The following is a 15,614-nucleotide window of genomic DNA, read 5'->3' on the forward strand; positions in this document are numbered from 1 at the left end:
TTCCTAGGTTTCCCTGTTAAGAAGATACAAAATATATAAACACTTACTCAAGCAAATTCAAGTTATAAAGAGAATATTAACAAATAACTAGATAAGATGCATGCTTCCTTAATTGCTGTATCCTTTTTAAAAACTGTTAATTGAGATGTAACTGCCCTGTTTGCTGAAGAGCCAAATGGGATGTTAACAAACAGCACGTAATGTAACCACGGGTTATGTTTTATACTCTCTGAGATGCTCACAAGCAGTACACTCTGTATTAGCAGGAAACTTAGACAAAGGAAGCCTTTAGTACTGTAAGAGATACACTGGAAAAACAAAAACAAAAATGGATTATATTGAAGCTTAATACTACATACGCATTCATTCTAATCATCCTACTCTAGGATAACGCCAGATATCTACAATAAGTTCATCTACTCAAGAACTAAGAATGCTACATTTTCAATTACTCAATAAGTCTGCAGGACAATTGCATACCACAATATTCTTCACATTTGTCAGATTTTTTAGAACCCTGTAAGATTAGATATCTTGTAATATTATATATCTATGTATTCATCACCTACCTATAGGAATTAAAAGTTCCATCAGAGTCTAAAGTAGAACTTGTTCTTCTTCCATTTTGATTTGAATCTCCTGGAAAAAAAATTTTTAAATACTGAGATTATGAAACTTGAGTATTTCAGTTGAAAAGCTACTGTGTGGCAGCTCCACGCAGTTACTGAGTCAAAACAACAAATATCCCCTTATCCCACCCCCAAATATCTTTTGTAATCAGAGTCCTTTAAACAAAAAATTCATTTTGATGTTAAAATATAGACTAACACCACCACTCCTAACTTGGATAGGAATACTACAGAAGTAATTGCAAACAGGAACAAAATTTATACACCATTTAATCACAGACTAATGCTTATAAACAAAGGGCAACTTTTTATTAGTGTCCTGTCCACTGGAAGAGTCAAAAGAGAGCAGGCAGACAGCAGACTTGGACTACCCTCCCCCAGCCCACCTCACCCCCTGGCCCCCCAGTCCTCCACTCTCTGGGAATCTGGTCTGCAGAGAGGGAGAACAGAAAGCTGAGAGGTGGTGATCAAGAATGCAGTCTATAAAGAAGCAGACCTACTAGAGAATGGACTTGAGGACACGGGGAGGGGGAAGGGTATGCTGGGATGAAGTGAGAGAGTGGCATGGACATATATACACTACCAAATGTAAAATAGATAGCTAGTGGGAAGCAGTCGCATAGCACAGGGAGATCAGCTCGGTGCTTTGTGACCAGCTAGAAGGGTGGGATAGGGAGGGTGGGAGGGAGACGAAAGGGGGAGGAGATATGGGGATATATGTATATGTATAACTGATTCACTTTGTTATAAAGCAGAAACTAACACACCATTGTAAAGCAGTTATACTCCAATAAAAATGTTAAAAAAAAAAAAAAAAAAGAATGCATTCTAAGGATCTTTTAATACATCTTAATAGTCTTCCCCAAACTTTATGTTTTAACTGTGGGCAAAAGTTCAGCAGTTTAAAAAAATAAAAAAACAACAACATCTAAAGGTATTTCTGCCTCATGTAGTAATATCAAACTTTTAGGGGAAAAAAACAATTCCTCTCAAGCATATTCATAAAATCAGATTAGAACAAATTCATACCTATCAGTTTAGAGATCATAGAATAAAAATAAATTTGCTGAAGAAGTTTAAACAAGTGCTTGCCAATGCCATAATATAAAATATACATTCTTACTGACAGAAAATTAATTTTAGCTTAAAATTTAAAATATATACTTAAAAGTATAGTTTTTAGGAAACCACAGATACTACTATTAAATATATCATTTATTCTTAGAAACAAATTAAATAGACCAGAATCTGATTACATTTTATACTCCTAATTCCTATAATGCAACTTTCAAACATCAGGTTATATTCACTTTTAAGATATTTAAAGCTTAATAATTTAAATGATTTATTCAATTGTTATTTATACTTTCACTCCACTTTGAACATTCTAAGGTACCACGGGAGATTATCACAGTGGTCCTGGTTAAGTCAAATAGTAATTACAGAGCTTTCAGTTTAGAGGCGAGATTATTTTAAATTACTGAATACAGCACTTAAGGTACCATACTTATATGATTATGTTGCTCATTAATGGTTATTGAAAGCAAAAGTGTAATTTTAATGATAGCTACCTATTTTTCTTTGCACATTTTATAGCTGACTGACTAGTCAAAAATGTTGGTTCTCTTCAAAATCTTTGCAGCTGCACCCAAAATGTTTAGAAGAACGAGAATTGGTCTGAGCTCACTTACTGAACTTTTAAGTCTACTCTTTTTTCCAAAATACACTTTCAGGTTTTTGGGGTTTTTTCATTAAACAAAAACCCTAAAATGGATTACAGCATTTGAAAATGTTGCCAAATTTTATAGAAGAAAATAATCCAAAACACTTACATGTTTAAAATCAATCTACTTGAGTATACTCTGTTAATTCTTTGAAAACATGGGTACCGTAAGATGACTCATGCAACATACTTCATTTGCTTTTTAAAAAAATTAATGGTATTATCATAAATAAACTAAAAAGATTTAAGGAAAATTAGTCTCTCCCTGTCTTGCTAAATGAAAATTTCCTACAACACATGTTATTTAACAGCTTGCAGACATTTCCTGTAAAATGTTCCACAATCAGCACAGAATAAGTACTATATCATACATTTAAAATATAAGCTTTCTTTGTCTTTGAAACTAAAGATTATGATTACTTAAATACATAAAATCTCACCAATGGAATATTTCTTATCCTCTGCTTATATTTATCATAATAAATATAAAATACTTCAAATAATTAAGAGATTTTCAGTTTTTTAAACACCAAAGTTTTGTCATCAAAATACATCACAAAAGTTTTCTTCATTTTATACCTGTATGGAAACGAATATATCACATTAAATGTAACCCTCAAAGGATTGTAATAAGGAAAAATAGCAGCTTTTCTTTCTCAGAAACATACCAAATAAGAAGTACAGTTGTTTCTCACAAAAATATTAGAGAAAAGATTTCAGAGTTTGCTATATGGGGAAAAGGCTATAAAGTTTTGAAGTGGGAAAAACTGCTTTGTTCCTTCAATCCTCTAGATGAAATTAATTATAGCAAATGTTTATGAAAACATCTGTTCCTTACAGTTATAAATTCTTAATTTTAGTATGGACGATTCCAGACTCTTATTTTGGAAGGTAACTGTCTGACAATTGAAAGGTTTACCAAGGAACAGACAGAATTTGTAATTCTGGAAAATGGTATATACAGTGTGCTATATCCAGTAGAGATTTTCATTTGCGTGAAACGCTTGGAGGGGCTTAAAACTGGTAACCAGGAGAGATCAAAGAAAAACAGAAAGGCTCATTTTTCATTTAAGCTGTTATACAACAAAAACATATCTGTAACACAAGAAAAGACCAACTAAGAATTAAAAACAAATGCTACTTTACTATCAACCTAATTTGGAGGTAAGTATAACAAAGTATTAATTTTATCAGGATTTTAGTAAGTCTAATGCCAATACAGCCATGGGAAAGTATATGTAGTGTTCCTCAAAAATAACAACAGAGGGTGCAAGAGAGTTTAATATGATGTTTTTAGTTGCTGTTCTGATTCTTGAACTAAGTTGTCAGGTAGCTGTAACTGTAACAAGGATACATAGGTTGTTTTCAGACTTTCCCTCTCTCTCTCTCACAAACACACAAACACACGCACACACACACACACGCAAAAATACATTTTTAAAGTAATCTCAAAGGCCTTTAAATGACCAAACAGCACAAATACTTAAATATGTTTTAAGATAACAGAGTTCCTTTCACTTGCTTGAAAAGCAATTTAACAATAGAGTAAAAATACAATAGTGACTTTAAAGGTATTCGAATATTTAATGTAAACTAAGCCAGTAAAATAAAATGGATGTGTTTACTGAGTAAATCTTAAATAAATACATAAATTATATACAATATATAACATACGAATTTTGTATGTCACTATATGTATGTGTAAGCTTGTACAACATATATATTTGTAGGAATGGTTCATCAATTATTTGTGACCATTATAGTTTGAAATTTACATAACACATTCATTTCTCATTAATTGGTAAGTAACTTTGTGAAATGAGTTCATAACATTCATAATTAAAATAAGTTGGCTGATTTGAAAAAAATATGCTCATAGTTACATTGTTCTTAATGAGGATACAAAGAGCATAGTATTTTCCATTAGTAATTCCTAACATATATGTATCTAACTTATTAAAACAATAATATGTATAACGGTGACTTAAATAGGATAAATTAAATTTGGACTCCTTTTTTAGCTTTTACTGTAGTCATGTTTAGCTAAGAACATTTACAGTATCTATCTGTGCACTGTTGAAACCATGCTGAACAAAGGTTTACAGTAGATTTCCAGAGTGCTTTTTATGCACAAATATCTGCTTTATAAGAGAGGTTGAAGATTTTAAACTAGGCTAGGTTAAAAACAACCAGAATAATGCTATAAGTAAGCACAGCTACTCAACTGTGCCTTCTTCAGTTTACATGTAAAAAAGTCAAGTTTTAAAGGATCACATGGTACTATGTATGAATTCTGAAAAATATTACGTAAGTTTTAAAAAGGCTGATCTCAGAATTGTTAGAGAAATGTCATCACGTATGTGTGATGAATTATTAATAGTAAGGGGAAAATATTTGGTTCAAACTTAAGTTGAAAGCAAACTTATGGGTAGCCACATCTTACTTGTGATAGGATAATATGGCATAAATGAATAGTGTAAACACCTAAAACCTTGTGTGTCTTTTAAATGAATGAGGATTACTACTGAAATGTTTTAGCTAAATCTGAAATCCCATTCAAAGTGAATGATTCAAAAAAATCTATAAATTAAGTATATTCATGCATTGACACAGTTAAGGCAAAGCATAATAACTCAGCATCATCTATGAAAACAGTAGCCACAAAGGATATTACCTCATTTCAGGAATCAGGTAAACAACAGGCTCTGTAGGCTAATTATTTATGCTAAAAATCTAGGACCACCCATTAGGTTTAAGAGCCAGTGCTCAAGTAAATACAGGAAATTTGTTTATTTAATAATTTTCCATTTTCTCTATCATTGTTAATTTATCTAGATTCTAATGATTTAATGGCCATATTTAGTTCTCTACATAATATTTTCAAATTATTAACTTAGATAATGAAACTCAGATGTAAAACAAATACATAGGAACTATTTTAAATAAATAACATTTCAAGTGCACAATTTTAATTTAAGAAGATAATACTTCTGTTATTCTTGTTAAATATTGAACAGAATTCTTTTTAAAAAGAAAGCAGAATGAAATCAGCAGAGTGGCAGAAGATACAACTCCAAGTTCTCATCCTCCCACAGAAAGGTCGAAAAACAAGAACTGTCGGGACCAACTTTGTAATGACTCTGGAAAATAGTCAAAGATTTACAAGAACCAAGTGAGCAATGAGCCAAGAAAAAGGCAACTGGAAAGCTCTGTGGGGTTTTTACTTGCCTGTTCTACCATCTCCCTAGATCAGCAGCAGTCTTGAAGAAGTAAGCTAGTTCCCAGTGTGGGAGAACAGTACCTGGTTCTGGAGGGAGCAGAGAAGACCATATTTTCAAAGTATTGTGTAAATCAATTCTAACTTGTTAGGAGCTACCTGAAGAACCGACATAAGATGTTCATCTATTTTTCATCTAAATAAAAAAAAGGAAACAAAAATGGTGGGCTTTGCTCTTGTACCCACTGCAAGTCAAATTAAGAGCCAGCAGATGCCTGAGGTAAAAGAATACAATCAAAACATAAAATAGAGCACCTAAGGCCTGGGAGAAAAAGCTAGCGAGAGTTTCTTTGAGAAATTAGGACATTCAAAAGCACCTGGGTATGCAGGGGAATGTAGAACACTATGCACATACCCAGGACAAGATGCATGATGATACAGAAACTGAGAAGACCGTTAAGTTTCCACCTGAAGCTGACCACTAGGAGGAATGCAAGCCTGGCTAAATGATGACCGTTAAGTTTCCACCTGAAGCTGACCACTAGGAGGAATGCAAGCCTGGCTAAATGATGAAGGACTGCTGCAGCAGAGACAATCTGAAAAGACAAGGAGAGGTTCAGGGTTTTGCTGCTCTTCTTAGCTCCTGGCATTCAGAAAATCTCTGTTAAAATCCTAGCTGAACACAACCTAAGAAATAAAGACTTCAATGACTATGTATGTCAAACAATAAGTCTTTGCAAAAATAAAAAATATTTCAGGAGAATAACTAAACAAATGGACTGAAATGGTCTCCAAGAATATAGAAAATAACAAACCCAGGAGAAGGGGAGAATCTGATTTCTGGAGTAACCAATATAATATTTAAATATCAAGTTGTCAAAAACAACAAAATCATGAAGCATACAAAGAAACAGGAAGCATGGCTCGTCAAAGGAATGAAAATAAATTGACAGAAACTATCCCTCAGAAATAACTGGATTTACTAGACAAAGATTTTGAAACAACTGTCTTAAGGATGTTCAAAGAGCAAAAGGAAAACATAGACCAAAAAAGGAAAGAAATCATGTAGAGAATGAATCAATAAAATGACATCAATAGAGAGGCAGAAACAATAAAAGGAAATAGAATTTCTGGAGCTGAAAAATACAATAACTGAATTGAAAAATTCACTAGAGGGGCTCAACCACAGGTGTGAGCAGGCAAAACACAAAAACAACAAAGTTGAATGTACAACAATTGAAATTATGGAGTCTGAGGAGCAAAAATAGGAAAAAAGTGAAGAAAAGTGAGCATACTCTAAGAAACCTGTATGACACCATCAAGCACATCAACATATGCATTATGAGAGCCTGAGAAATAGAAGAAAGAGGCAGAAAGAATATTTGGAGAAATAATGGCCAAAAACTTCCCAAATTTGATGAAAGACAAATATCTACAAATCCAAGAAGTTCAATTAACTCTAGGTAGGATTAACTCAGAGACTCACACCAAGACACATTATAAGCAAACTGTTCTAAGACAAAAACAAAGAGAGAATCCTGAAAGATACAACAGAGAAGTACTTTGTCACAACAGAGAATCCTCAGTAAGATTAATAGATCATTTCTCATCAGAAAACATGCAGGCCAAAAGACTGGGAAGATATGTATATATAGATATATACCTATATATATCTATATCTATATATAAAGTGCTTTTAAAAAAGGCTATCAACCAAGAATTTTATATCTAGCAAAATATTCCTTTGAAAATGAGTGAGAAGTTAAGACATTCCTAGAAACACAAAAGCTGAAACTAGACATACCATAAAAGAAAAGCTAATGGCAGTCTTTCAGGTTGAAAGGAAAGAATACCACACAATAACTCAAAGCTGTGGGAAGAAATAAAGACCTCTGGTAAAGGTGAATATGTGAGCAAACATAAAGCCAGCATTGTTGTATTTAAGGTCTGTGATGCCACCCTTTGTTTCCTACAGGATATAAAAATCAAATGGATAAAAATAATTATAAGTTAATACAACTGAGCAACAATGTATTAAAATGTAATTTATGACACAACATTAAAAGGGAAAAGGACAGAGCAGTATAGGAGCACATATTTTATATGCTATAAAATTAAGTTTGGTTATCGACTTGAAGTAGATTGTTAAAAATTTAGGATTTAAATTTTATCATTTAATCCCTATGATAACCACAAAGAAGAGATCTAAAAATTTACACAACAGGAATGAGAAGGGAACCAAAATGGTCACTGCAGAACAAAAACAGAAAAAACACAACCAAACACAAGCAAAAGCAGTAATGGAGGAAATGAGGAGAAATAAGGTATAAAACATACAGAAAACAACAGCATCATGGCAGAAGTAAGTTCTTTCTTATCAGTAGTTAACTTAAATGTAAATGGATTAAAGTTTCAATCAAAAGGCAGAGATCAGCAAAAATGGATTAAAAAAAAACCGATGTAACTGTATGTCGTCTACAAGAGACTCATTTAAGAACCAAAGTAAAAGTATGGAAAAGAAAATAACCAAAAAAAGAGATACTTGGCTATACCAATATTAGACAAATAGACTTTAAGTCAAAAACTGCTACAACAAAGAAGGACATTATATATTGATAAAAGGGTCAAACCATGAAGAAGATATAACAATTACAAACATATGCACCAAACAATAGAACATGAAAATATATGAAGCAAACATTGACAGAATTGAAGGGAGAAACAGACAGTTCTACAATGAAAATTGACAGAATGTCTAGACAGAATATCAGTAAGGAAACAGAGGACTCAAACAAGATTGTAAACCAAGTAGACCTAACAGACATAAAACACCAGCCAACAACAGAATATACAATCTTCTCAAGTGCACATGGAACACTGTCTAGAACATACCATATGTTAAGCCATAAAACAAGTCTCAATATATTTAAAAAGACTGAAATCATACAAAGTATCTTTTCTGACTACAAAGGAATAAAGCTAGAAGTCAATTACTGAAGGAAAACGGGAAAATTCTCAAGTATAGTAAATGCAAATATGTGTGTCTATAGATGGAAAGACAGAAAAACAGGTAAGTATGTAGGTAGGGTCTGTATGAACACACAGTGGTTGTAAATTTTAAGAAAAAAAATGCTGACGACGATCTTTGATTAAACTTTAATTTCCAGGAAAGAAAACACTTAATGAATTGGTAAAATTAAACTGCCCTGTTCAGTTTAATGAAATTATAAAGTAGAGGTATTACATCATCATGATTAAAAGCTAAGGCTCAGGCAAGATAGACCTGAGTACATGCTCCACCATTTACTTTCCCTCTGACTTAACTGTTCAATACTTCAGTTTCCTCATCTGTAAAATGAAGATGATAACAGTTTCTACCACAAAGTGTGGTTATGAAGATTAGATAAGTGCAAATAAAGAGCTTAGTATAGCATGTAGCACAATGTAAGTTCCTTGATAAATGTTAGCTATTAATTTATGAATGTTTTAATCAGTGAATGTGTTTAAAATACTGTAGCCAGTAAAGGAATAAAAGTAGAAGTCTATTGGTGCTATGTAAAGAGAATAAACTTAGTCATAATTTAAATAACTGAAAATTGTAACTCTTCTTAGCAATTAAAAAGCATTATTTCTACATTGCTTTTTTTTTTTGGTCCACACTGCACGGCTTGTGTGATTTTGGTTCCCCAACCAGGGATCAAACGGGGGCTCTCGGCAGTGAGAGCATGGAGTCCTAACCACTGGACCGCCAGGGAATTCCCTAAAAAGCACTATTTCTGATAAAATTTATAACTAACAAAAGTTTATTCCATGAATTATACAACTCTGTGCAAGATTTGTGGTATACTTTAATATCCTTCCTGATGATGATATCAAACATTGAATATGATATAAAGAAAGCGAGTGGAAAAATAGTAAAATTAAATAAAATCAGACCCTTGAAAAATAAAGCTATCTAATCCATGAGCTGAATATATATGTTTCTTGGTATTGATAAGATGCAGATAAAGAACTAAAACTACAGTCAATCTAGTAATAAACTAAAACTATCACATATAGGATAGTATACAATATTACACATGCATCAGAATAAAACAAGCTTTAAGAAGAATTCATTAAGGATTCTGAGACTAAATGGAAACAAGGTCTAATTCCAAAAATAATCACAAATATAACTACCCAACTTAAGTTAACATGTAATAACACACAAATGCAAATATTTCTATTTATTTTCATTGTCATTACTGGACATATTGTTGTCTCTCCAGGCATTCCATGGACTTAAATCTGCTTGATGTCTCAGAAAAAAACAAAGTAGACCAGGAATCAATCAAGTAAAGAGAATTCCAATGCAAAATTAACCTCTCTGGGTCCTACCATCCACATCTACAACAAAGAAAGGCAGGACCAGATCAGACCAAGTTCATGAACATGCTGATCATCCAAATCACCTGGGGACAGGTATTTAGGGTGTGTGTGTGTGCGTGTGCACGCATGTGGTGTGTTTGTGGGAGAGAAAGAGACTGAAAAAAAGGATGAGATTGAGACAACCGTGGGTGTGGTCCAGGATCCTCTACTTTTAAAGGGTTTCCTAGATTATTGTGATGATCCAAAAGTCTTTCCTAGTACGAAACGATAAACTTCTACTGTGCTAAAAGTGACAGTCTCTTGTAGAAGGCAATTTAATTTGCCCCAAACAGGGAGAGTGCCTCATGTATCATCATTTACTATGAGCTATCAATGAGGCACAAGATTTGGTCACATCTTCCAGCAGTAGTAGAGGACTGCTTTGAGCTCTGCCAATTCTGCACATTACCCTATATGATCAGTTGCATGTACTGATTACTGGGGGAGGGTGCACAATGGAGCTGCCCAGCAGATCACTGCTATTGGCCTGTGTGGTCCTCCTGTGGACCACCTGGGCTTCAAAAGCACCTTCTTACAAAAGAGTTACATAATGCCAATGCTATAATTTAGACAATTGCAAATAAGTAGATAAATAGCAAAATAGATCTTAAAAAGAGCTTCCTTAGAAGTAAATGTTTTGACAAAGAATATTTGAAAATATTACTCCAAGTTTAAAACTTGGAGAAAGAGTATCAAGGCCAAAGACGATTATTATATAATTTGCCCTTTGCTACAATTTTTCTTAACAAAAATACAAATAATGACTTGGTTTAAATTTTGACTGACATTTTAAATTTTGTACTAGTCTTACACAAGTTTCAATGAAATACCTCCCATCCACAAAAACAACAACAAACAAACAAAAACACACAGTAGCTTTTCAAAGATAATCTAACTGAGACCTAGGGAATTCTAAAGCTGACATCAAATTACGTGTTCAGTGCCTAAATAACACAGCAGAAGTCATATACATATTATCCGCTAGATAAAAGAGTACATCTGCTATTGAAATCCTATTTCATTTTCTATAAATCTTTTAAATAATAACTATAAAACATGTATATTAATTATTCTTTTCTTCAGTGTATAAAAAAAGGAAATATCTTTTTCTACAAAACATTCCTTTGAGCAATTCTCATTTTCACTACTGATTATAATCAATGCTAGAACCTTTAAGATTGTTTGACATCAACGGGACATCAAATGTAAAGACACCATTAACCTCAAGTACTTAACTTTGGATAGTTAATATTAGATATCCCCCTTTTTGGTATAAAAAACTAAAGTGGGACTACTTGAAGGATATAAATTACCATCCATGAACTAGGATAAATCATTCTATTAATGTCTTTTAAATGACAGCTAACTGAACAAGGTCTTGTATCAAAGATCTACTTAAAAAGCATAAAGGGGGTTTTAACTATAAAGTCCCAAAGCTCAGATGAAGAACCAAGGGTAAATATTCTCAAACCTATTTTTAGTTTTAAAAACAATTTACTAAACTAAATTACATTAAATATAGTAATCTAAAATTCTCAAAATATCAAAAATGTTCAAGTGTTTACCATTTCCTTCAAATAAAAAAATTTGAAAAGTATTTTAATTGATCTATAAAAATGTTTTATTTCATAAACTATTTTTGTTTTGACATTAAAGAATTGTACTAAAATACAATTTTTAAAGAAAAATTCTAAATATACAAACTGATTTCTATTTATCATTTTATGATAAAGTCTAATTATTTATTAGTGGAGATGATTTTTTAAATCTAATAATAACTAGTTTTAAAATGGTGACACCTTTAAATTTGCTAGTAAATGTGTAACATACTAAATTCAACTATCCTTGTAGAGTATTAAAAATATCATTCAAAGTAGTTATTTATTGATCACTTTATCTAAACTAACAAATAGTTACCTAGACAAATGGTAAATGGGCCTAATTAATAAATGCATTTATGTACTAATTCAAACTTCTAGTCATGCACCTGGATCACATGATAGCTTTTCCACTTTTTAAAATTCTTTCAACAATCACCTGTTAAGCACCTCCTATGTTTTAGTACTAGTGATACGGTGTAAAACAAAGGTCAAAACCCATCCCTGACATCCTGGAATTTGTTGAAAGTTCAGCAGAGAAGAACAGTCAAATCAATGTACAATGACAACTTTCAGAACTGTTAGAGAATAAAGTCACACAGCCTACTGTAAAATAACATATGAGAGAGGAGGGGGTCCCTGGCCCAAAGGAGCATGGAGAGCACCTCACTTGGGATCTGCATGCGCCAAGAGTCTTTAAAGGTCACGCTAAGAATTTTGGTCCAGATGAACAGGAAGTCAGTGAAAGAAGGGTTTAAGCAGAAGTAGAACATGATGAAGACTTTTAAAAGATCACTTGAACTAGGGAGGAAGGAATTAGAGTGCAGGTGTAGGGGGAAGAGTGGATGGAGGGAGACTAAGAAGCCTGCATACTCCAAGGTGAAAAATGATGACAGAACAGTCATATTGATGATACTGTTTTCATATGATCTAAGGTACAGTAATTTACCATTTTTAAAACTCATTGCTATTATTTGCTGAGAGGCTACTATGTGCTAGGCACTGTTCTTGGACATGGAAGTACCATAGTGAACAAAACAGAACCAAGTGTGTGTGTGGGTGCAGGGGGAAAAAAAAACAAGAAAATACATTTTATAACAAATAAATTCAGATAATCATAAAAGCTTAAAAACAAAAAACAATAGATTAATGTGACATCCAGTGACTGGAAGAGGGTGTTCTCTGCAGGGAGAGGTAATATCCAATGAGATTCTAGTTATAAGGAAAAAATTAGCCAGGCAAGGGACGTACAGCAGAAGCTGGCTTTTAGAAAAGAAAAAAAAAAAAAAAAAAGGCCATGGTGGCTGGAAGGCTAGGAGTAGAGTAGCATGAGATGAAGTCTGTGCAACAAGGAGGAGCCAGAGAACTTGGGGTTTTATAGGAAGAAAGTCTAGATTTTACACATATAATGAGAAGTCAACATAAAGTTTCAAAATGATGAAAAAGATTATCTACTTCAGGTTTGGAAATCATTATTTTAGCTGCTATGTGAAGATTAGGTTGAACAGGGAGGGGCAAGACAGACGCTAAGAGATCAGTTGGGATCTGGATCATAGGATAAACTGATAATACAGAGGGACAACTGTATACTTAATTCTAAGATAGTCTAAATGAGGATTTGAAAATTGAAATCCTTTAAAATAATTTGAAATTATTTCCATGGTGGAAAAATAAATAATTGTTCCTAATATTTTATTTCCATGTACAATTATCTGAATTTGATTATTAATAAATTTATTTATTTTTATAAGTTGCTTTCTATATAGATCAGTAATTAATGTGGTTTCTAAATAAGACTGACATCTGAATTACAAAAAAAAAGGTAAGAGAGAAAAGAAACAGTAAAATAGCACATTATAGATTATTAATAGGATTTCCAGTACCATCCAACAAGGAGGACCACTGCAAGCCTCTCTCTCCCATTGATTACAACTAAAAACTCCGGGCAAAGTACAAAAAGCAATTTCTTGAGGAATCTGAAAAGTAAATAATAGCAGACATATTGGATAACAGAGTCAAAGATACAGTGGTGAGGAGTGGTCTGTTTGGTTTTTGTTTTTCCTCCTTTTATATCCTAACTTTGAGCTCAAGTCAGGCTGAATCTGAGAACTAAACGCCGGGTATGAAGAGCAAAAACTCCAACCCCATTTTTCTGGGACTGGGAAAAGAATCTTTTCCCTGTTGTCCACTTCCAACCTTGCTACAAGACCAGGACTAACCATAGAACTATACTGCCACCATGGGTGGGTGACAGCAGTGAGGAAGAAAGCTATCTTTCATAATAGAAAACTAGGAAAATGGGGCCTCTGTTGTGTGAACATTGAGTGGGGAATCCCCATTATGTTTTCTTTCTCTTCCTCTTATCAATTTGCCACAAAAGCAGGCCCATTCATGTGCATCCGGATGACAGCACAAGAGGCAAAAGCTCTGATAAAACAAGCCAGAGAATGTACAGTTAGTCTCAAAAAGAAAGCCTTGGACAAGGCGATTCTCTAACTCTGTGTATGAACTGACACAAACCCTGGGTTCACCCCTAAGATGTATATGCTCAAAACGTACTCAAAGAAGCACAGCAAAAGCTGTGAGAACTGACCTATGATATAAACCATCGCCAAAGTCCCAGATTAAAACCCTGAGAGTCACATACAAGGTGCAGACTCAAAAAGCATAGAAAGGACTTTGAAAACTGAACTGACACCGGAACTAACACCCACAGAAAGTGAACCAGAATTTGTAGGTTGAACCTAATTGCAATGACTGCCGGTGAAAAGAAAAGGAAAAGAAAGCAAAAAGGAAAGAAAGAAGGAGAGGGGAAAGAAAAGAGAGAGACAGGAAAGGAAAGATTTCTCCAGTGGATTCAATGAGATCTAGAGTTTCAAAGCAAAATATTCAAAATGTTCAGGATACAATCTAAAATTACTTGATATACCCAAGAATCAGGAAAATCTGGCCAACTCTTAAGGTATAATACAATCAACACACTTCAACCCTGAGATGACCCAAATATAGGAATCAACAAAGATTTAAAGAAGCCATTATCACTCTTCTCCAAGAAGCAATAGTGCACACTCTTGAAATGAATGGAAAGACAGTATGAAAAAAAAAAAACTATTAAAACAAATCAAATTAAACTGTTAAAGCTGTAAAGTACAGTATGTGAAATACAAAAAAAAATATTTCACTAGGTGCGCTCAGTAACAACATGGAGTTGACAGAGGAACGAGTCAGTGAACTAGAAGGTAGATCAATGTAAGTTATCGAATCTGAAGAAGTGAAAGATAAAAAAAAATAATAATAGGGACTTCCCTGGTGGCACAGTGATTAAGAATCCGCCTGCCAATGCAGGGGACATGGGTTCAATCCCTGGTCAGGGAAGATCCCACATGCCATGGAAAAACTAAGCCCATGCGCCACAACTACTGAGCCTGTGCTCTAGAGCCCATGAGCCATAACTACTGAGCCCAGGAGCCACAACTACTGAGCCCACGTACTACAACTACTGAAGCCTGTGTGCCTAGAGCCCATGTTCCACAAGAGAAGCCACCTCAATGAGAAGCCCATGCACGCAAAGAGTAGCCCCCGCTCATCACAACTAGAGAAAGCCTGTGCACAGCAACGAAGACGCAATGCAGCCAAAAAAAAATTTTTAAATAAAAAATAAATGAAATAAAACGAACAGAACTTCAGGGAACTGTGGGGCAACACAGACTCCTGGTAAATTTTTGAAATTCAACCATTTTTAAAAACATTATCAGAATCACATTATATAAATTATCACTATAACTATCTTCTCATTAGTTGTATTCAAATATAGTTTCATCATAAAGAATAGATGTAAAGATTATCTAAATAAAAAGTGAGATTATAATAGAATAAGGAAATTAATTTGATCCACTCTAGAATTCAATTATCTTTCATTTCTTGGATATATTTTATTTTTCCATTGTAAAAGAAATACATATATTATACCTTAAAAACTTGTACATTTGAAATAAATTATTCAGACAAAACTAACCAAATAAAAAAAAGAAAAAGAAAAC

The 15,614-nt window shown here is 33.4% G+C and overlaps 1 protein-coding gene across 7 annotated transcripts in view; it reads right to left on the reverse strand.

The window, feature by feature from the left end:
• The window catches only part of TBC1D5 (TBC1 domain family member 5), a 537,570-nt gene that overhangs the window by 270,032 nt on the left and 251,924 nt on the right, over positions 1–15,614 (reverse strand). For 6 of the 7 annotated variants that reach the window (XM_059920388.1, XM_059920390.1, XM_059920392.1 and 3 more), the window contains one exon: positions 570–639. The exons of the other annotated variant lie outside the window; for it this stretch is intronic. In XM_059920388.1, coding sequence (XP_059776371.1) covers positions 570–639 — 70 coding nt within the window. The remainder of the gene's footprint in view (positions 1–569; positions 640–15,614) is intronic. 7 annotated transcript variants of the gene reach the window in all.

This window comes from Balaenoptera ricei, chromosome 4 (genome assembly GCF_028023285.1).
Source record: "Balaenoptera ricei isolate mBalRic1 chromosome 4, mBalRic1.hap2, whole genome shotgun sequence".
NCBI classification, from domain to species: Eukaryota; Metazoa; Chordata; class Mammalia; order Artiodactyla; family Balaenopteridae; genus Balaenoptera; species Balaenoptera ricei.